The sequence below is a fragment of the Thunnus thynnus genome, chromosome 20 (genome assembly GCF_963924715.1).
Source record: "Thunnus thynnus chromosome 20, fThuThy2.1, whole genome shotgun sequence".
Classification (NCBI taxonomy): domain Eukaryota; kingdom Metazoa; phylum Chordata; class Actinopteri; order Scombriformes; family Scombridae; genus Thunnus; species Thunnus thynnus.
Window position 1 is genome coordinate 6,957,020 of NC_089536.1, and position 23,551 is coordinate 6,980,570.

A 23,551-nucleotide genomic window follows, 5' to 3' on the forward strand; every position below is an offset into this window, starting at 1 on the left:
AAAAAATGTAGAAATACATAAAAATTTCCTCTGAAGGGAAGTCTTTAAAAACCCCAGAGTTCTGTTTGACAGAGAAACAGAGACAAACACAACGAGAGAGACGAAGAGAGACAGACAGAGGGGGGAGTGAGGAGGAAGGAGTGAAGATCAAGGAACAGAAAATAGGAACAGAAAATAAGGAACAGAAAATACTAGAGAAAAGTGAGAGGAAAGAGAAGACAACTCCTCACTAAGCAACACTTGAGCTGTTTGTCAACTCCTCTGCTGCCATGTATCTGTCCTCCTAGAAGTCATTCTGAGGGCTAAACAAGGACATAAATTGGAGAAGAGAGAGACAGAGGAGGAGAGAAAAACAGTAAACCTTGGCTGAGGTGAGGAGAAAGGTGAGGTGTGTGGGAGAGCATAAGGCGAAGAGAGAGGAACGAAAGGCGGGGGAGTGGAGGAGTGCGAGGCGCCCCGTTCTTCCAGCGAAGCAAGAAGGGAAGCAGGGGAGAAGAAGAAGAAGAAGAAGAAGAAGAAGAGGAGTGATAAAGAGTTGGGGACGGAGGGAGAAGAGTCAGCTGGACATGGGGCTTTATGCTGTTCTCCTCATCTGTCTCTCCCAGGCTGAACTGGGGAGAGTGTGGGCTCAAGAGCGTGAAGGTAAGCCCCCTTTTCTTCAATGCCAAATTCATGCAGGTATTCACATGTACTTCAATATTTACACCATTTTGACTGCCTTTATTAAAAATAGCGCTGCACAGATGGGTTCCCAGAAGTCTGAAACCTTGGAAAGTTAAAAGAAATATTATCTGACCTGAATTCCTTGCCACTAACTCGAGCACCAGGCAGGCTTGAAAATAGTTTTTGGGCACTTTTTTGGTGGAATTGCAAGTGTGTGCATGTGTGTGTGTGTGTGTGTGTGTGAAGCTAACAGGTCCCCTGATATTTCTTTCTGTCAGCCACAGGAAGCACATGAAGGGCTATGTGTAGGTCTGGATTATTTTAGGGTACGAAACCTCCAGATTTCTGATTTGAGAAAGCAAGTGTCTGGTGTTCATTTGCTTGAAAAATACAGATCATGTGGTTGGAAATGTTGCTTTTTAGCAGATAAATATTTGAGGCTAGCCAGTCATTTCAATTATGACTTGTGCTTTTATTCCAGCAGGCATTTCATAAAAGTAGAAAAAGTCAATGAGTGCAGCAGATGTGTCTAGAATACATTTAAAGAGTTTTTTTTGCAGTTCTTTCTTGATTTATTTCATCTCAAACTGTGTCTAATCACCCCAAATATTGTGCGCTTGGTTGTTCAGTACATCTCCTGTACAGTATATCCTGTAACCTGTATGCTGTGTACACCTCTGCCTTCCTCTGCGTGTGTGTGTGTGTGTGTGTCTGTATGTGTGTATTTTTGTTCTCCTTGGAGATATATTATTTTTAGCCAGCCCCCGTTCTTCTGCTGCCGCTCCTCCTCCAACAATCAGTGGTGCTCCAGTTTATCTGGCCTCTCCTGTGGTCCCACTTCCTCTGATCAGGACCCTAGCTCTGCAGAAGACAACCTGACACAGAGTGCAGAGACCAGAGAGACAGATCCCCCCCTAACACAAGACGACAAAGTCCAGCAGAATGTCAGCGCTCATCTACAGCGCTAAAATGTGTGTCCTATACTCAGGATTCAGTACCAGATGTCAGCCTCACCGTTTGTACAGCGGCGTCTCTATTTTGGGCACTTTTCCCACAGCCTGATAATGTCATCTGAGTGCCTGCTCACTCCAAAAAGTGGCACAGCTCCTTGCTAAATAGGTGGTGCTTGAGGCTTGGTGAGCTTGGTTGTGACAACCTGCACTCATTATGATCGGAGGGATCAAAGACCTTGTTCACACCTGGCGTTAAAATGTCTTGGGTGATCCGATCACAAGTGGACAGCTCTAAGTACAGGTGTGAATGCACCCAAGATGCACTGAGGACACACTGAGATCCGCTCAGACCACATTCAGAAGTGGTCTGGGCCACATATGACATTCTTTTAGATGTATGTATGCAAAGGTGTCCAGGGCCACATTGAAGGACCGCCTACACACCTGACATCATCTGCATAAGAGTAAGAATGTACTGATTTGTGCGTCAACAGTGTCATGTTGAAAAAGAGAGAATGCTAAAAGGAACAACGCATTTGGTCTTTGCAAACAGAAATAATGTATGTGTTTATTTGCATATAGAGCAGGGAAGTGAGATCAGATCACAAGTGGTCATGTGAGACGCATTCTAATGTCAGGTGTGAACTGACGTACTAACAACTGTCCACTTGTGATCAGATCACACAAGACGCATGTTAATTCTAGGTGTGAACAGGGCCAAAGTCTCACAACTGACTGCAGACCATACCACATCTCTATTGTAGAGCAGTTTAAACTCCGGCTAAGGAAGGGTTATATAAAATAGGTTGGATGCTTCTCTCAGTTCTCTAATAGATCTGCAACTGTTCAACAACACGAATTTCAGTGTCAAAGTTGAAGTCTACGCAAAAGTTCCTTGCAGAATAATTTAGCCTCAGTGAGCGATTCCACTGACATTAATTGATTTCAGTCTGAAATTTTTCTGTGATAAATGCTGGTGTTTGGATGGTGGCCCTTACTTGTGTCTGCATTATGTAGGACATCAAATTGTGAATGTGAATCTATCTGTGGAAATCCCTTTTTATTAATGTCCTTCATGTGCAAAGACAGGTTGGGTTGGAAAGCAGTTTATAAAAACAAAAATGCATACCCCTACCCTGAATTTAATTAACAATATTAAAGTAAATTATTTCCCCCACTCAGTAAACCACTGGGGACTTTGCTCTCTTATGTAAGAAACTCTGGTCCACCTCCCCGTGCTGGTTCCCCCTCCTAGAACATGATATTCAACAGGTCACCAGGACCCCTATTCCACATAAGGAGCTTAGTCAGCATGTCTGATTATGCCAATGTTGCATCAAGAAGACATTGCCTCAAAGCATTGTGCATTGTTTTGATTTGAGGGACAGTTCCTTTTGAATCATATGTCATATGTCAAAACCTGATCATGGTGACAATTTAAGCAGTTTTCAAGTAATAGACAGCGAAGATTAAATAAAAGTCTGTGTGTGTACCTAAATAATTTCAACACAATGCAATGCACCTGCTGTGAAAACTGCTACAAATTGTCAAGATTAATGCTACACAGCGACAGAAGATTAACAGAGTAACTTGAAGACAACTCCACTCACATTTACAGATTTTGGCTTCTGTCTGACATTAAAGTTTCATACTTGATGGCATCTTTACAACACAGTTTTGATCTAAAACTGACAGGCTGTGCTGATCAATAGGCCCGGTGGGCCTGAGGTTGCAGACGAATGGCCGACATGAGCTACAAATGCCATAACACCAATATTTTCACAACTCTTCCTAGGTTGCCACGGAAAGTTTTATTATCTTAGCCAAAGGAAACATAACTGTAGATTTTCCAGGTTAGATAGATTCTTCAGTTAACAAGTCATTTCAAGTGTCTTTCAAACTTCAGACTATAGTGCATTTTGACTCTGAAAGGATTCGGTTTAGCTAGGTGCTACTGTACACTCTGCAAAATAATCTATTGTGAAAACTATAAATGATGCAACACTGAAAAGCAGACACCATCTGCAAGCTGTAACTAGATGTCATCTGCACTTATGATGGAAAATCTGCTCCAAATGTAAACAAAAAACACAACAACTTCTCGTGACAATTCACTTAAACATTTTCTAAACTTGGAGCTTCATCCACTTGTCCGTATTTATCGAAGCACCGCATTTTTAATTTTCTTTTCGGGTGCTTATCAGTCCAGCTGCCAGTGTTTGTGATTGTGTGTTATGGTTACTGCTGTTCCTCTGAGCGTGAGGTGCCAAATGGCTTCCACCCACGCCATAAGCTCCAGGCTGATTTTAACATGGATCGCCCTTTTTAAAATCTGAACACAATAAAACCACTGTGCTTAACTGCGATGACACACAGAGCAGTGACTTCAGGTTGTGATTACTATTCCACTAATGATGCTTTTGCCAGAAGAGTGCAGGTGCTTTGCTGTTCCCGGTCCTGACACCGACTCCATGTCTAATCGCCAACAACGCACAAAACAGGACTGCTACAAGGTGAAGGCTGTGTTTCTATCTTGAGATTTAATCATCTCTCCCATTCTGTGTTTGGACAGTACATAATGGCTCACTCTCTTCTGCATATCTGTCTCTGGAGCAAAGATGTTGGCCCTTTGTTCTCTTCTGTGGGGCCTGAAGTTAATTCTCTTTTCCTTTTCCCCAATCAAGTACATGCCTTTGTGCCCTCAGTGAATCCTCACCTCTGCTTGAACTTCAACGTGTTGTGCATTTACCCAGAAAGAGATTATTTTCAGAGGAAATTTATTTTTCATCCCTGGAATTAATCCAACTGAACAGACTGAAAGACCATCAGCTTTTGTCTCAGCTCCTGTCTGGCCTTCAAAAGCTTCTTTTAAATGATAAAAATGTGACCTAATGTGTTTCTTTGATGTCCAACAACAACAAAAAAAGAGATTAAGGAAAGAATAGATAAGGATAAATAGTGCAAATTTTCCACAAGAAGCAAAAACAAGTAAAGAAAGAAGGCCACAGAGCTGCTGTATGCTTCTGGAAAAAGACAAAGAGAGAGCAAGAGATCAGGGAAATGGGAAATAGGCGCGTGGGAGACAGTAATGGGATGAATGAACACAATCTCTATATCCATAGCACGCTGTATATGGCTCAAAATGCTGTGTCCTACTTCGATGTGACTCCCAACACCCACTAGATTTGTGGTTGCTGCAATGCAGACACATCTGAGGAGGCAGATACCAGTGGACACCGTTGCCACGCAGGTGCCATTGCCTCAAAATAGCTGACATGTTTGTTTTATCATAGAAAACAAAATAAGCCTGTGTTTCAGGTCCACACTCCTGGCACTGCAAGATATGTGGGATTAAACAGCAGGAAATCTGACATTGTGTGGATGCATAGAACTAAACTGACACCATCCTGGCAGTTAACAGGAATATACTAAATTTAGAGGGTTTTCAGAATACATGCATCATGTGCTAATAAAGGGGGATGCAAAGGGTATATTTACACTTAAGCTGACTGCTATTCACAGGCAAATATGTCAGATCTGTCCTTTTAGACAATGAATTTTTGGGCCCTGTTTCAAAGTCACCAGAATGTTTATCTGCACCAGTTTGCACATTCCCTGGCGCTACCGTGCTTTGCTTAACTCAAGTCCTTATGCTAAGCCCGACCCGTTCTTGAACTCTTTTTAGCCCCTGGACATTAATCCAGGCCCGCATGCAGACAGTCGGTCAGGGTAACAGATGATCCAGGAAAGAAAACAAGTTCAACATGAAGTTTGTAGATCAAAAGTGACCTATAGAGTGTAAAGGGAGAAGACAGATGCATGCACAATCATGTACGGTATGTCTGCACTGATGCATAGTCCCTGATCTGCCACTTGAGTGTTCCTCCTCCTCCTCCTCAAAGCTCTTCTTCCTGCTGTTTGACGCCTCCTCAACTGTTTAGCGATGATGAGTGCTGCCAATCTGACCCAATTAGGAGCCTCTTGTTCTGAAGCTGTGGAAATAGTTTCCACTGTACCGTACAACAAGATTCCTCATTAGAGCAGTCTCCCTTGTGTGTGTGATAACCTCTCTACAATTTCTCTTGTCCCATTTTGTCTTTTTAGTCTCTTTCTCACTGTATTTTACGTCTCTGATAATAGAAATTCCATTTGATTTAATGTTTATCGATGTCTTTATAATAATAAAGCTTTATCTCAAGCTGCACTAATATTTTTATGTTAACAATGGATCAAATGACTATGTATAATGTGAAAGCAGCCGCTCGTAGTGACAAACCCACAAAGAATTATCACCTGACTCTGCAGTTCCCCTCAGCTCTATGTTTTAGCGTCTTTCAGCAGCATTGTTTTGGTTTGACGACCTGAAGTGGAGCATCTAGCAGCTAAATAGCTATCAGATATTTCCTTCATGAAAAACTCATACCTGAGAAATTAGAAATTCAGTGACAAATGAACCAGCACTTAATTTAGACCCACATTAAGGCATAAATTAAAAGTCAAGGACTAATGTTCCTCACCTACTCATCTAATAAATACACTATATGGCTGAAAGAATGTGGACACCCACACATTACAATTATATGTGATTGTTAAACAACTTAATCCAAAACTATGGGCATTAATCTGCTGTTTTAACAGCCTGTGCTCTTCTGGGAAGGCTTTTCTCCTGATTTTGAAACCTGGCTGCAGAGATTTGCTCTTATTCAGCCATTAAAGCATTAGTCAGGTCGGTAATGATTTTCGGCAATAAGGCCTGACTCATGAGATGATCCAGGAAAGAAAACAAGTTCGTCATGAAGTTTGTAGGCCAAAAGTGACCTATAAAGTGTAAAGGGAGAAGAAAAATACATGCACAGTCATGTACGGTATCACGGCACTAACGCCTAGTCCCTGATCAGCCACTTGAGTGTTCCTCCTCCTCCTCAAAGCTCTTCCTCCTGCTGTTTGATGCCTCCTCAACTGTTTAGCGATGTTGAGTCCTGCCAATCTGACCTTATTAGGAGCCTCTTGTTCTGAAGCTTTGGAAATAGCTTCCACTGTACCGTACAACAAGATTCCTCATTAGAGCAGTCTCCCTTGTGTGTGTGATAACCTCTCTACAATTTCTCTTGTCCCATTTTGTCTTTTCAGTCTCTTTCTCATTATATTTTACTTCTCTGATAATAGAAATGTCACTTGATTTAATGTTTTATCTGTCTTTATGATAATATATCTTTATCTGAAGCTACACTAATGAATATTTTTATATTAACAAATGGACCAAACGATGATGTGTAATGTGAAAGGGGCCGTTTATAGTGACAAATCCACAAAGAATTACCACCTGACTCTGAAGTTCCCCTCAGTTGTATGTTTTAGCGTCTTTCAGCTCATTGTTTTGGTTTGACGGCTTGAAGCTCTCATCAACCCTGTTTCAGCAGCAGCTGTTTTCAGCAAAAAAGCTCTGATAAACCCACTGTAGCATCAAACAGCAAACTAAAAAACAACTAATGTTCCTCACTACTCATCTAATAAATACACTATATGGCTAAAAGTATGTGGACACCCAAATATTACAGTTATATGTGATTGCTGAACCCAAAACTATGGGCATTAATCTGCTGTTATAACAGCCTGCATTGTTCTGGGAAGGTTTTTCTCCTGATTTTGGAACCTGGCTGCAGAGATTTGCTCCCATTCAGCCACTAGAGCATTAGTCAGGTCAGCCGCGATTTTAGGCAATAAGGCCTGGATCACAGTCGTTCATCAACCTAAATCCCTAAGCTGTTGGATGGGGTTGAGGTCAAGGATCTATGCAGGCCAGTTACGGTCTTCCACACCAAACTATGAAAACCATTTCTTTATGGAAGTGGATTTGTGCATGGGGGTTTTCTCATGTTGAAACAGGAAAAGGTCTTCCCCAAACTGTTGCCATAAAGGTAGAAGCACACGATTATCTAAAATATTGTTGTATGCTACAGAATTAAGGTTTCCCTTAATTGGAACTAAGGGGGCTAGTCCCAACCATGAAAAACCTCACAGGCCTAAAGTATACAAAAGTACGTTGACAGGGTTTAGGGTGTCCCATAGACTGTATATAGGGTAGTGAGGTGTGACATCACCTATTTGTTTGCATTGGAGCTGATTTGAAGCCCAGAGTTGCAGCTTATGGTTGGTGCTATCTTTTCCATTTGGAGCCATGATCTTCCAAATGAGAAGTGCAGGGTGTTGCCTTTCACACTCTGGAAACGCCCCGCTAACGCTAGCTTTAGAACACTGAGCGCTGCACACTTGGGCTAATGCAGTGGCTCTAAACCTTATTTGGGCCAGCGTCCATTATCCAGGTCCCTTACCGCCCCCCCGTCAATTAAAATGTAGGCTAATTGTCTCCCCTGAATACTAATGTTGATTATTATTTTGTGTTATATAATTAAAAAAGCATGTTATTGGATTTGAAATAACAGATTTGATTTAACTGGATAGTTTGAATTTCATTATCATTAGTTTCCCATGCAGGGAGCAAAAATTATTATTGCAAATAGAAATTATATTTATGAGTGTTAAACAAATACAGCAGTTAGAAATTTCACAATCTTTAATGAGGTCTCGTTATTGACCATGAACAGTAGCCAATCAGAGAGTGGTAATTTGGTGCCAAACAAGAAGCATTCTTATTAATTGTTCCAAGGGAAAACAAGAGCAGCCTAGCGAGGAAAACGTCTGAGGCTGAGACTGGAAACTGTGCTGTTTTGCTGATATGTTGTTTTATGATGTTATCCAGTTGATTAAATAATCAGACCTGCAGCATTCAAATAAAATAACCAGTTATAGGGTTTTGGGCATCCTCCCCCAAGAGAATTTGATGTTATTTGACTAAAAACTATGCAATTTCACACAATTTTAGACTGTTATCATTACAATATTTATTTAAAAAAAACACACTGTGTGCCATTAAACATAATGATCACAAAACAGCGGTAAAACATGCTTATAGTGAATGGATTTGAACCAGATTTTCTCATCCTCCCATAGTCAGGCTGTCGCCACTAGACAGCTGTGGGGACGGCTATGGTTAGAATTTTATCTTCATCTTATCCACAAACAATTTATTTGGCGCGATTTGCACATATCACAGAGATACAACAGACTGCATTAATGCCATCTCAGCACTTTTTTATTTCATTGTTGGAATAAAAGGCACGCATCAGACTTTATGATCCAGCTGATAATGATTTATACTGTCTGTTAATATTTGATTGTTGTTCTAGATTCTTTGTTCCAAAGTTCACAGAACACTTGCGGCATTTTTTTCTTGAACGAAACATCAGAAGAAAGAAATAAGAGTATTTATCAATACTTTTATCGGTTCTTTTTCATCACTAAAGAATTGGGGGGTTTTGAATTATTATTTTTTTTAAAAAAAAAATCAGAACAGGATTAGAACAGATTTATATTTTCAATATGACAAGATATAGTTTCTTACAGCAGCAACAGTAATGTTTCCATCAGCAAGGTCCCCATATAAATTTAATAATATCTCACTTAAAAGAAAAAGTCAGTAAAATAAATAGTATTCCTAACATTAAAATACTGAGTGAAATTTAGAAAGACATCAGTCACTATCAGGCATTCCTCCTGTCTCTCTGTCCTCCTCCCTCTGCTGCTGGTTGAGAGGAGGAGCTGTTTGAGCCAGTAGCTAACTTCACAGGAATTTGCACTTCACAGGAATTTTTTAATATACACAAACAAAGCTAAACACAAACACTGACAAATAGAGCAGAGGAGAGGACAGAGAAACTAGTGTGACCATAAATGACAGAAAACTGCAGTAGAGACTCAGCATAGTTTCCCCGTGTCTACACAAGAGGTGTTCAGGTACAGTGTTGAGCGTGGGTCACCTGCATCTTCAAAGTGCTCAGAGCCAAATTTGACTGTAGTTACCGGCATAAAACGGAGGAAAATAGACTTGATAGCACTGTGAATTCAAATGCACTAAACTGGCATTAAAAACAGACACACACAAACGTCCCCCAAGAAAACCTCAATGCCCCCCCCTTAACAAATATTGCTTCCAGTGCCCCCCAACGTTCTCTGAATGCACCTGTTAAGAAACGCTAGGCTAATGTTAGCTACTTTAGCTAAACTGTGCTAATAGGGACTGTGCTAATAGACTCAGTGCGAGTCCCAGCACCTGGGGGAGCAGCAACTGTCAATCATCACCCCCACTTATTAGAGGACTTGAATTTAGTGATTGAGACCATAATGACTCGTCAGATGGAGCCAGCATAAGGTACGGTTCCGAACTGTGGTAGCTCAAGCTGTGGTAGTTCCCACTCAGGGTGTCCACATAATTTTGGCCATTTCGAACACAATTAAAAAAGAAAGAGGCAAAGGGGAGCCTGTACCTCAGTCTGACTCTTGTATTTCCTTCTCTCAAAGGGTTCATAACATGCTGTCACTTAATAGCCCCATTCAGTGAACTAACAGCTCACATAAAATCCAGGCAGCAAACTGGATTTAATGCCTCAAATTCAGTAAATTCTGCTGACCTCGCAACTCCGCTGACTGAAAATGTGCACAGGAAAGTGAGTCATCACTGTCCCCACTAAACACAAAGACATTCCTCAAGGAAAGTGAATGTGAAAAATATAAACATCGATGATCTGTTGAGCAGATGACATGAAAACCTGAATACACACTTAGTAGATCCACACACACACACAGAGACGTAGCTCTACATGCATTGTGTATATACACAGGGATTACTTGGCCAAAACACAACACTGGCGCCAAATTAAGGTTGTATCATGCTTCACAATTAACTAATAACCAGCCAAAGTCCAGCCAAAACACACATGCCACATTATTAGTTTAAAATGCAGTAATTAAAAAGAAATCATGGCACTACTTCAGCGTGACAGATGAAAAGAAAATGCACTCATGCATCTTTTTTCCTGGTTTTGTGAGTTGCGGTTTTCTTTCTATCATCGTGTGAGTTATTGCTCCAAGACCTCTAAACATTTCATTTTCTGTGGACATGTCTGCTGGTTAATGACCCAAATTATGGTAACCAATAAAGAACAGATGTGACCACAGAGTTTAAAGGCACAACTATTTCGATTCCTTATAAAAACAACATTTTGTCATTATTTTTACAGCTCCTTTCACACATTTTGAAATCAAGCAGAGAATTCAATTGTGTTTTCTCAAAACCGCTTACATCAAAAAGGCTGGTATTTAAAATAGTTGCTTTATATGTTGAGTTGATGGTACAGATGAAGGATTACAACAACATGAGGAAAACATGGCACTAAAAAAAAAAAAAAAAAAAAAGGTGACCCCACAGAGTTCAAGAGACATCTGTTAGTTGATGGAGTTGTTCCGAGCCTCTGTCTCTGCAGGGTCCATGTGGGTGTGTTGGCTCTATTCAGTTACCATAATGACTGTCTTGTTCTAGATGCACTGACTCCTCTGCGGACTGATGGGGATCCGTCCGGTTTACACAGAACCAGGAGGGACCAGCAGACTCCACACAAACACAGAGGAGCCCGGGACACACAGGCTGAAGGAGCAGGAGGAGTAGGAGGAGTTGATATCAGCCCCCTGCCTGACAACATGACCCGCACAGTGGTGAGATCTGAAGAGTTGACCCTTGGCTAAACCCCCTTTCTTTTAGTTGCTACGCCTGTCAAGCTTTCCATTCTCACAAGGCACATATGCAGTTTACGATAATAACAATGGCAGATTTATCACTCAAAAATGATCAGGGAACCTTGAAACAATAGATCCTGGATGTCAGACTAAAGCAGGCTTCTCATTCGTAGCGGGCAACCATCAATTTTGCTGGCTGAAACGCCAACTGTCGCTTGTAGATTTTATCAGTTGTAGCTAGCTTGCTAATTAATGATAACTTTGTGAGTTTGTTGAAAACTCAAGTGTCCAGCTGGCTCTCTGCAAAAGGGTCATAAATATGCTCTTGGCGACTACATGATATCATGCTAAAAGATGAAAACTACAGCAGGTCCCAGAGAGAAAGTTAGCATCCTCAGCTGATCAACGTAGAAAACATGGAAATAAAGGAGTAGCATTGTTCTTGTATTGTGGGATATTTAGTTAAATCTGCTATTATGGTACATTATTATAAGGAAACATACATCTTTTTGGATGTTTACTTTAGAAAATATAAGCTTGGACAAGCAACACAGAGGTAATTCATGCCATACTGTTCGTATTTTCAAACAGTAGGTTGGAGTAGGTGTTTCGTAACGTAATGTGTGGGTAACATGTTTGGCTCAAGTTGCTGGAGTGTAAACTTTGCCAACTCCACTAGAGAGCAGCGCAGAGCAGCTACTGTTACCCTAAACTGTGATACAGCTCCCTCCAGAAGAATGTGGAGCTAGCTACCTTGCTACGTAAAAAAACTGGTGACAAGCTTGGATAAGATTGACGCAGCTGCAAAGGTTTTTGTAAGCCGAGTTACAGAAATAACAATTCTTAAATTGGCATATTTCTTCAGATTTCACAAAATAATTTAGGTAATTGCTCCTACAACTGCAATCCCACTGCCACCGCAGGAAAAGAAGAGGGTGGGACGGATATGTTACTTTCTCATGATTTAGTAAGCAAAACTAAATCTGCCACCCCCAACAAGAAATCAGGGAACATGAACACAGTGTCCGGCTAAATGAATGAAGTGTAACTTGCAGGTTATTATTAGGTTTAACCTAAAAAAGCAGGGTGTTATTTTGGTGCATTGTAGAAGCTTTAACCCTGACTATAGATATATCATTGTAATAATACTGAGCTGAAAGGTCACTTGGGGTCATAATCTTTACTCTTCCAGCCTAGAGAAGGTCAAGGTTCAAACGAAGAAGGAACATCACAACTCTGAGATGAGAGGTCGATTTATTAAGTTCCTGTCAGATCGACTTGTCCTGTGGCATTTTCCATTCATTACCTTATAGGTCTGTGTGTGTGTGTGTGTGTGTGTGTGAGATATGAAGTTTTATTTGTGTCTTATGTCCCAGCGTCTTGTGTTCACTTCAACCAGCCTGAGTAAAATTCAACCCAAATAAATTGTGTGGTACTTTTTTTTTTTACCTCCCGCTACACTGCAAATTGAAAACAGACGACGTCCTTGTCCTGCCAACTTACAGTGTTTGTTTAAGCGTGGCTGTGCGTGAGTATGTGCTTCTCCTGCCCATGTGTGTGTGTGTGTGTGTGTGTGTGTGTGTGTGTGTGTGTGTGTGCTCGTGAATGACTCACTTGGACAAGATCACAGGTAGCCCTGTTGTACGGCTGCTGTCTGGTTTTTGAGGGAGGTCTGATCCCAATTTGAAGAACCTCCACCTCTTGCCTGCTGCAAATCTCTTCAATAAATCAATCAGCTGTGAGGGAAAAGTGTGCGATTGGTCCCATCTCCTCATCTAGAAAACCCACACCACCCCCTTTTAGAAAACACAGGCTGGTGTCAGGCAGTGGAGATGGGAGAAAAAAGTGGGTCATTTGCTGTATATGGAGCAGCTGGAGAGGCGCTGCATTTAACTGCTCTACTTTCAGAGCCCACACCAAACCCCAAAACCATTGCTCTCTGTCACCTTGAACTGTGGCATACATTAATAATGCCATCAAGACTGGAGATATGTACAAAGACAGGCACACATTGTCAAAACATTGTGGGTAATGTGTAAACAGCTCCCCCAAGTGGAATCGTAAAGACAAATCCCTTGATGTGCCGTGTTTCCCAACCTTTAACACAAAACAATCTGTTCTTTAGACTCCTTTTTATATGTTGTATGTCTATGAACGTAACAATAAAAGTGTGATTTTTCCCTGAGCTTGTCTCATTTGAAGATTAGAAAATTAGAAAAAAGGCTTTTCTTACCTAACAACTCTTTATATTGATCTCAATTCCTGACATTGAGATTGGGAACCAACACTGATCTTCATAAGGACATTTAATGTCATGTCATGTCTGAAAAAAATTAATTGAATGTTTCTAGTTAAGATATTATGAATTTATTTTAATGGATTTCTGGCTGATATGCATCTATGTATCTATTACAAAAAAATGGGTGAAAGAGGACGTACATACTTCAGGACATCCAGGTGTGGGGTTCAAAAATTGAGAAAAAGGAGGATTTATTGGCTCTACAAAGGCAACAAGTAGCCTCTTTCTGTTAAAAAATGTTGTATAAAATGGATTTTGGTTGATTTTTTTTAAATCAATAATGCAGTTTGAGAGAGTGCAATTTGAATTAGCAGTTAACAGTTGTTTCTTGACAAGCTGTAAAAACATGTATGACAGTGTAAAAGCGTAAAGACAAGTTGCCAGCAATTTTACTCAGCTGCAGCTAATTGCCATTAATTCTGTAAGCCACAAACGACAGAACTCTTGCCTCTCATCTTGTTAATGTACTCTCTGCATGACGATGTCTACTATTAACGATCAGCCAGAGATGGTTTCCTTGAGAAGAAGCACCACTCTCTGGGTTTACCTCAGCAGCAAGCAACAACAAATACCTGCATCATTTTATCAGATCTGGTCTTGTAGGACTAACTTTGTAATAACACTATTGTATATTGTTTAATAGGCCTAATGTTTACTTTGCAGAAAATGGTCGCAATTTACTGTAACTCGCAATTGCAATACTGCTCAAAAAAATCAGGTCAGGTCAGCCTGAACTAGAACTTGCAATAACTCAAGAATTGTATGGTGAAATTATATAAATTGTGAAATAATCAATGTATTATCAATGCAAATTGACAGATTTCAGTTTACTTAATCTACTCTAAACTATCTCACCATGAATAATGCTTTTTGAAAACTTCACTTTCCTAACGAGTGCCCTCTTTCTTTCAGGAGGACTCCCAGAGGTACTACAGATGGCAGAGTTTTGGTCCAATGGACAGACGGACTGAAGACTTGTGGGTAGATCTGAACGCCCAGCACAAGAGCCAAGTCCGAATCCACGGCATACTGTCCAATACACACCGACAGGCAGCAGTGAGAGGGGCACACACACACATGCACACACATATAACCGTCTGATTTAACTCCCAGCCATGTCTGATGTTTTCTCTTCTTCACAGAGAGTGGCGCTTTCTTTTGATTTCCCTTTCTATGGGCACTACTTGAGACAAATTATCGTAGCAACTGGTGGTGAGTTTTACTTTACGTTACTTCAATGCAGCACTCATTTTCCCTGCTCTTCCAAACAGATCAGACCATCAGTGTGCTGAAGGAGACTTTGTCCTACCCTGGGGAAATATTCAGGTTTACCAGGCTATAATACATCTAATTAACTATAAATGCCTTCATTTTCTGATGCCTTTAATTGCTGTGCATGTCCTAAATAGTTTTTTTGGTTTTTTCACCTGAAGCAAATAATCAAGAAAGAGTTATTTGTTGATTCTTCATTTCTGTGATTGTTCCTCAAATCTTTTATGTTATTGAATATGTAAGGGACAGTGGATGAAAAAATGATATTCACTTGCACAATTAGTGCTAAACAATCAGCAGTTTGATTAACAGTAGTCTTTTTAAACCAAGCAATCATGGGTGATGTTTGTGACTTGACTTTATGGCTCTTGATGAACAGCCACAACCAGAAATTGTCATGTAAAAGTAATGTATTGTACACACAGTTTGTAGTGAATGGATTCAAGCATGATACATGCACTGCAATAATCCTTAAAAGAGTTATGAAAAAGGTTGTAGGAATGAAATCAATGAAGCATTTTTAAACATCTGGGGCCAGATGCATAAAACTCTGTGTATATTCATGACTAAAACTGTGTTTACGCACAAAGCCAGAAATATGCAAATGCATCGGTTCGTCAGATTTATAAAGCGGTGCGTACGCATGGTTGTGTTTTATAAATCTCAGTCATTGAGGAACTTGGCGCACATGCACGAGCGTCATTTCCACTCCCACAATGAGCCATAAATGGGTGAAGACACGCCCCGAACCAGTTGTTTTCATATCAACATGCTCCACCAGTCTGTACAGCTGTCAATGAAACAAACGGGAAATAAAAAGTGCCATTTCACCGATTTTGTTGCACCAGCGAGGTTCTCCAACAACCAGAACAGCTGTCGTTACGCGCGACCTTTATGCAGGGCTGTGCAGCTCTTTATAGCGTCCATATCATTAAGTCATCACATGGACTTGTAAACCATTGTGAGCAGTGATATCTCAGAAATGTAATCATAGTTTGCAGCTCTTGTATCTAAACCGACTTTAAAAGGTGTGACACAACTAAAGATAACATAAAAAGAATATTAACAGCAAAATAAAATGTTGATTCCTGTGTAAATGAAAAAAAATGATAAAATTAATCACACAAAGTAACTGATGTTACCTTAATAAATGTGCCTTTGATTGGCATTTTACAAATCTCTGTGTAAACCCAAAAAAACCAATCACACAATCAGCTCTGCTGGTAATCGACATAAACAAACAATGTTTTACTAAAAGATTCCGTCTCTCACCTTATAGTTCACCTCCACCTCATCACATCACCCTCAGGTCGCTTTAGAAAAACGTGTACGCCTGGTCTGAAGAATGCGTGAGGTGCGCACATTTTCACCGCACATTCTGCTTTTATAAATACCAGTTTAAGTGCGGGAAATGGTATATGCATGGTTTTTGTGGTCCTTTATGCATCTGGCCCCTGTACCTGTATTCCTGCCCTCTCCCTCCCCAGGGTTCATATTCACGGGGGAGATTACTCATCGAATGCTGACTGCCACACAGTACATCGCTCCCCTCATGGCCAACTTTGACCCCAGTTTTTCGAAAAACTCAACAGTGAGGTACTCGGACAACGGTAGGTGGGAGCTCCTCAGCGAAGTTGGTCATCTTTGGCAGCTCCTGGTTGTCTTTGACCGGCCTCTGTATCCTGCCCCGCTCAGGTAATCTGTTTGTGGTACAGTGGGACAAAGTGCGGCTAAAGGACCGAGAGGCTGAAGGAACTTTTACTTTCCAGACAGCCCTCCACAGAAATGGAACTATTGTTTTCAACTACAGGGATGTAAGTTATTGATTTCAGCTAAACTGGTTTTGCCAAGAGGAAACAATCCTAAGGTTACATTCCATATTAAAACAAACTCTGTCCTTCTTTCTTAGGTACCTGTGCCAGTGTTGAATATTAATTCCACCGAACATCCAGTGAAAGTGGGACTGTCTGATGCTTTCATGGCATATCTCCCCTCTGCACAGCCCTCAGGTCAGTTCTCTTCAAAAAAAAAAAAAAAAATCGTAGTCTACCTATCAAATGTTAAATATTGTGACAAAATAGGAGATTTTTTTCTTCTACATGCAGCACTACTTAATTATCAAGTGAAGTAGAGTAGCCTTTAAACCACGTGAAGAAGAAGAAACATAAACTTATTGAGATTTTATATTTGTCTTGAAGATGCAAAGCGGCGTACTATCTATGAGTATCATCGTGTTGAGATCGACACCACAAAGATTGTTAGCAGATCTGCTTTTGAGTTCACACTTCTGCCCAGTAAGTATTTACACAAGCTGCAGTTCGAGCCTTATTATTAAACCCCTGTACTTTAACTCCATAACGTTTTTGTATCCGATTCCTCCAGCTTGTCTTCAACACACAACCTGTGAACTCTGTCTAACATCCAACTTGACAACCGACTGTGGCTGGTGCAACACACTTCAACGGTAATATGAAATTCTCACAGTGTTTGAAAGATTTATTTTATTTTGAAGCCATAGAGAGCTTGGCTCCTCTCATTTTGCTCCCTCTGAGTTTCAGATGTTCTGATGGAATCGACCGGCATAGACAAGAATGGCTTGATTACAACTGTCCTGAAGAGGTGAGACAACTTTCCCATTTATATATTGGTGAAATGAGCGGCTATTTCTATTGTTTCTTGAGTAATTCCTGTGAGCATTCACTCAGGCAAAAGGCAAATGTGAGGACTACAACCCAGTATTACCTGAGGGATCTATGAGCTCCTTTAACCAGTCTTCACCGGGTCCAACACCTTCCTCAGCAGTGCTCGAGGACCAGCCTGTCACGAGGGGTGAGTTTCTCCAAAGCAGACTCTAGGGGGGCAGCACATAGTGAAGGTATGTCAGTAAAGCCACATCTCAATCGTCCAGGTGGTTTCATGTTAGTTAGTTTTTAGTAATTAGTTTGGTTAAACCAAAACTCCAGCCAAGTGATCTGGATTCAACTTTCCCTCGAGATAAAGAATGTATACAGAACTGGCTGTCCACGCTATTGCAGCAATGGTTCATGTTTGTGAACTTGAGCTAAACAGTTCCTGTAGCCAAGTGTGGTTTGCAGACGTGGATGTGTGAAATCAACAGTTGCTAGCAGCTAGCCAGAGAGAGAATCAAGTTCTGACCTGGACTAGCACAATGAAGTATGTTACATTTTTGATACTGGGTAGATAGGACCTTTTCCGGGATCTTCTTCCTCCTTCCTTGTTAACATTCTTTGTCCCGCCCCAGACACAACTGGCTAAGAGGAGAAAAAGTTCTCATGTGGCTTGCAGTAATGCATTTTAGTTCACTTAAATCTTCCCTGTGTTAAAAGAAACATCAAGACTTGGTTTACAAACTCATCCACTGATTTCAGAAGTGAACTATAGGTTTGAAAAAACCTATAGTATGGAGTAGAGGATAAATCTGGCTTCATAAAACTTAATTTTTATTTATTTTTTATTTTCTTAACTTCTACTTTGGTAAGTACAATGTATTATTATCATCAATAGGAATGATCGCCAAAACTATGACAATAAGTTCCAAGTTGGAATAAACCAGAATCATCCTTTAAACTGTCTCATTGATTATTCACAGGTTGACTGATGGCTGTTTCAGGCTTCATTGGTTGTCTGACCAATCAGATTTCTGTTGTGTTGAGATGTTTTTTTTTTATCTTGTGTACGCAAATAATATTTCTTTGCGCATGTGTGGATGCATTTAGCTATGTTGCATCCCACATTATTTTCTTTTTTGTACCCATATTATCTAAGCAAACCATACATATCAGTGATGCGTCAGTCTGTAGATCTAAGGTTAAAACCACTTTTTTTTTTTTTTTTACCCTTTTTTGTGCAGAATTGTTTTAACAACAATCTGTTTTCCTTCCTTTCAGATTTACAGACAGGCCCTCCACACCATAAAGGGATAACAGAGAACACAGCCATCATAACAGGTGTAGTGGCTGCCCTTGTTCTGCTTGTAGTTCTGACCTTACTGGCTGTTTACTACATCAACACGCACCCGACAGTTGCTCCACCGTTCTACCTCATGCAGGTGAGAACAACGTCTGGCTCCACAAAAACATTGTCATGCTTTCTGTAGAATAAACACTTTATTTTGTTGTTTAAAGATATCCCACATGCACACTCATGTTGGTCTGCTACCTGGCCTTTAACAACTACTGTCTGTTGTTCGTAGCGACGCACCAATAACTACTGGCCCTCTATGAAGTTCCGCAACCAGGGCTGCCACTCCAGTTACGCTGAGGTCGAGCTCGGGGGTCATGAAAAGGAAGGCTTCATTGAAGCTGAGCAGTGCTGCTAAGCGGCCTGGATGTGCAGGACACAGTGAGAGAAAGAAAGGACACCATCTAGAGGACTTTAACGGTATTACAAAAAGGGATGAATATGGACGATCAGGCCGACCATCATCACAGGACGTCCCTACTCCAACCTCGGCGGCTGGACGGTGTTTACTGTAACTGCTCTTGTAGCTCTTGCAGCTTTTCTCTGTGTCTCTTGCTCTCTTTGCCATCACACAGGGGATTTGCCATATCATCCAAGGGGTTGGAGGGTCTGAGAGGAAGCCGACTGTACAGAAATGATGAGAGAAAATGTGTAACTTTACAAAACCTACCAATTCAAGGGGGTGTCAGGGAATGAATCGAACTAGCCTTCATACTGCAAACCGATGTACAGTTCAACTTAACTATGTTTTTGTTTTTATCCTGTCTATGGAGTTATTTTTTGTTCCACAAAATGTTCATGTGAGCAATGATTGGTTCATAAAATGTCATATCTATGTGGACTTCACTACAACAGATATCTAGCTATATAACTGATAGTGATTATAATGATCATCCTGAATTTCTCTGGAGAAATACTGTTTGGATGAGTTTTAGAGACATCAAGTTATGAGAGTTTTCTTTGAATTTTTCTGTTTAAATGTCTTCTAATAAAAGCTGGTGGTGAGTGTTGATATTGATCTCATGCTTACTGCTCGGTACTGACAATTTAGCCAATATTTAGACCAGGCTTATGGATAATGTATGAACAGGTGATTATAATAACAATCTCAGACTGCCTCCTGTAGTCTCTCTTCACATTAGACCAGGGGTTTTCGAAGTCTGAGACTGTAGGCCTCCCCTCAGACAAAGCTTGGAAAAAGGCACCTTCTCACCCCCCTTAGTTTACTTGCTTGGTTTCACTCAATTCCTGGATGCCTATGGGATCATGATTATGTTATTTCATCCCATAGACACTCAACAATTGAGCCAAGATAGCCTGATATTGCTGTTTGACATAACTTCAGACTACACCAAATACATAAATAAGTCTGTCCTAAGGCATTTATTAGTTTCTGACTCTAAATAGTAAAACAGTAAGAACAGTAAAATTCCACAAAACTAACTAACTGAAACTAACTGAACTATCTCTAACCAAATCACACACAGTTAGGCTGTTCTTTTGATAACTAATGTAATAACTACTGTCATATTTTTTCATTTCTATTCAATGAGCCTCCCCTGAAACTGTTTGGAGCCCCTCTAGGGAGGCCCGCCTCCCACTTTGAAAAACTCTGCATTACACTAATGAAACTGTTTCACTGAGATTAATGACCTAGTGGGAGAGATGACTTTCTCTATCAGGTGGGTGACATTGGTGTAAAAATGGTTTTATGCTTATGCTGATATTTAAATCCTTCCAAAGAATCAATTTGTATCCAAATAAAGTACAGGAAGTCGGTTTAAAAATACTAATTGAGTAATTACTTTTACTCACCTGCATCATTAATGGCAATGTTCCTGGATCTAATTCAGTTTTAGACCAAAACTTTAAATATTTAGACTAAGCGTCCATCTACAAGTGAAGTAATGACTATCATATTGTCAACCCTATATGGTCTGTGTGTTAATATCCTTATTTGTGTGACATCTATATTAGTTTTTTTTCAATTTCCTACCTGGCAAAATTGAACAGATAGATCAATTCATCTTAATCATGTACGTTTATAGCACATATGAGGCTGCAACTGACAATTGTTTTCACTATCCATTAATTGGTCGATTATTTTCTCAATTAATTGATTAGTTGTTAGATCCCCAAAATGTCAGAAAATTGTGAAAAATTTCACAGTTTTAAAGCCCAAGGTGTCTTCAAATGTCTTGTTTTGTCCACAACCCAAAGATATTCAGTTTACTGTCACAGAAGACTCAGGAAACCAGAAAATATTCACATTTGAGAGGCTGGAATCAGAGAAATTTGACATTTTTTCTTGAAAATTACTCAAAAATGATTAATCAACTATCAAAATAGTTGGTGATTAATCTGTCGATCGACTGATCATTACAGCTCTACACTGATCCCTAGTTACTGATTGATCCTAAATCATATTATGTCCCCCAGTGACCAGCAAGGCAGAGGCTGCAATAACAGAAAATACAGCTAACTTACAAAGACAGATATGATTCCAGATGTATAAGTATCGTATTTATACGATCATTTTGCCCTCTGTACGATCAATAATGCCAAAAGTCCCATAATTTACAATAATTTGATCACTTTGTGACACTTTGCAGATTGGTACAGGGTAACCTGTACGTGCTACGTCCTACAAGTTGCGTCAGTAGCTGCCTTCCAGTGCTGTGGGAAATTAAAATGTCACATCTACCGCGCAGAGGAAAGACGCAACAAATTGGACAGTAGCCTAGACGTCTAGAGCAACATCTAAACATCACACTGTCTAAATAGCTTCTGACATGCATGTGTTTTTCTCCTATATGCCTTCTTCGATAATATATTTTACATTAGTAATTTAGAAATGTCTTTTGAATCAGGTTTATGACCGCGCATTTTCAAAGTAGGAATTTATGGCGCGTCCCTGAACGCAACATGTGTTGCAGCCAAAACAGCAGACCCTGTTTTCTGAATTACACATTCATGCCTATTTGTTATCTTGGTTATGGCTCGCGTACGATAATTTTCCTCAAAATATGCTAATTTTAAGCCTCTGGTACGATGCTTTTAACATTTGCCATCTGGCAACGCTGATACCGAGTGTTTGTTTAAGCTTGAACATACAGCCATGCTGACTGTTTGTTACTAATAAATTTATATCCTCACACAAACAAAAAATATAACAGTTTTTCCAAATGAATAATGAAAGGAAATAGAGGTTGAAAAATGTTTTTAAAAAAACAGCCTCTGCACAGGTTGGAAGGTAACATAGCTAAGAGCTGCTTTTAATTGGTCCTAATTAGCATGACTCCTGTTAGCAACTGACAAAAAGAGTCGAATTATCTTAGCATAGGATGAAAAAACAAGCTGACAAATCAATTTATGACTCTGTACTTACAGCTCAATGGACGTACGCTAACAGGCAAAACTAAGGCAGCAGTTGAAATCTATATTTGGGACCTTAATTTATTTACCTGAACTCTGAAAAAACTTCTAAAGGACTACTTCCTGCATTGGACCGAGGTGGAACACACCATTCTGACAGGAAGGTAGGAAGAGTCCAAGTGATGTGGGCTTTTAACAATCATTTGAATACTGTAATCAAACATAAAAGTGAGTTCAACACGATGATACATTTGTGAGGTCGGATTTAAGTCTCACGAGCCTAAGAAAGAAAAATGAATCCCGTAACGTTGATTATTTGTCACAATCACTCTTTATTCTGACAAAACGACAAACTGTTACCACCTGACCAAAAAGAGGGGGCACCCGGATTTGAACCGGGGACCTCTTGATCTGCAGTCAAATGCTCTACCACTGAGCTATACCCCCGATGCAATGTAATGGTGAAATGGTGTGTATTTAAATAAATATATATGATATGTAAGTATGACTCTAAGTTCATATATATGTATTATTTTAGAATTTACACCACCGGGAGACGTTTTAAACCGTAGCATTTAGCTAACTGTTGACGGTCACAGTAAAAAGACAAGATGGCAGATCCAGTTGTAATTTATGTCGTTGTCCGGCAGGGGGAGCCAAATACACTAATTTCAACTGAGGACTCTCCTGTGGCCATCAAACATGTAAACAATACTGTTTGTTCAGTTTAGTGTCATCTAGGTGTATAATTTTGACTTCCATCTTTGTATAACAACATTGTCGCCTCCATTTGTCCTAAACTGGTTGTTGGACAATATTAAGATCCGTTTTAGACTAGAAAAAAATACACGAAAGTCTTTAAAAAGTTAAAACGGTTGAAATTTTTACCTCCTATCCGTTTTACCTTCATTTTTCTGTATATTGTTTTAATGAAAGAGTGTGTCATATAGTATGTGTCATATATGTCTATAGAGTCCATACTAAATTTATTAGTGTATTTTTTACATTATGTTAGCGGTACTCTCTCGTGTTAAAGTCTGATATTCAGTGTAACTTGCTGCTCCTTATAAGGTTATTACTGATTCCCCTTAATGCATTTGACGCTGCCTTCACGTGCTCAACAGAAACACGTGATTTGTAAATATTCGCAGGGATGAGTAAGTTAACTAACTAAAAAGCAAATGTCTTTAATATTGATGTAATGTCACACGCTCTACCTTAACTAAAGCAAAATAGGTAGAATTTACATTCACATATCGACCTGAATGAATGGTTTTTGCTTAAATGTTGATTCTGGATCATTTTGCGGATTCAAAGTTGTAGCACAGAGGTCTTTATGAGGGTAATGAAACATCCACTAAACCTCTGCTGTTGTCGA

The 23,551-nt window shown here is 40.0% G+C and overlaps 1 protein-coding gene, 1 long non-coding RNA gene and 1 other non-coding gene across 4 annotated transcripts; 1 reads left to right on the forward strand and 2 right to left on the reverse strand.

Moving 5' to 3' along the window:
- Positions 1-19,810, forward strand: LOC137172413 (plexin domain-containing protein 1-like). Of its 2 annotated transcripts, none has more exons than XM_067576830.1 (13): positions 1-642; positions 11,053-11,225; positions 14,461-14,601; positions 14,688-14,757; positions 16,305-16,427; positions 16,513-16,631; positions 16,727-16,826; positions 17,016-17,111; positions 17,200-17,281; positions 17,376-17,436; positions 17,523-17,646; positions 18,726-18,886; positions 19,031-19,810. In XM_067576830.1, the coding sequence occupies exons 1-13, from the start codon at positions 567-569 to the stop codon at positions 19,154-19,156; spliced, it is 1,452 nt and encodes a 483-aa protein (XP_067432931.1). In that variant the 5' UTR covers positions 1-566; the 3' UTR covers positions 19,157-19,810. The 2 variants fall into 2 exon arrangements, with proteins under 2 accessions (XP_067432931.1, XP_067432930.1); XM_067576829.1 differs by having other exon boundaries at positions 2-642; positions 14,458-14,601.
- LOC137172418 (uncharacterized) lies at positions 16,432-23,543 on the reverse strand. Its single transcript, XR_010924973.1, has 4 exons — positions 22,263-23,543; positions 17,560-17,668; positions 16,731-16,835; positions 16,432-16,517 (listed from the first exon to the last, which is right to left on the reverse strand). It is a non-coding gene; the product is annotated as an uncharacterized lncRNA (long non-coding RNA).
- trnac-gca (transfer RNA cysteine (anticodon GCA)) lies at positions 22,549-22,620 on the reverse strand. Its single transcript has one exon. It is a non-coding gene; the product is annotated as a tRNA-Cys (tRNA).
- Positions 23,544-23,551: the final 8 nt, after the last annotated feature.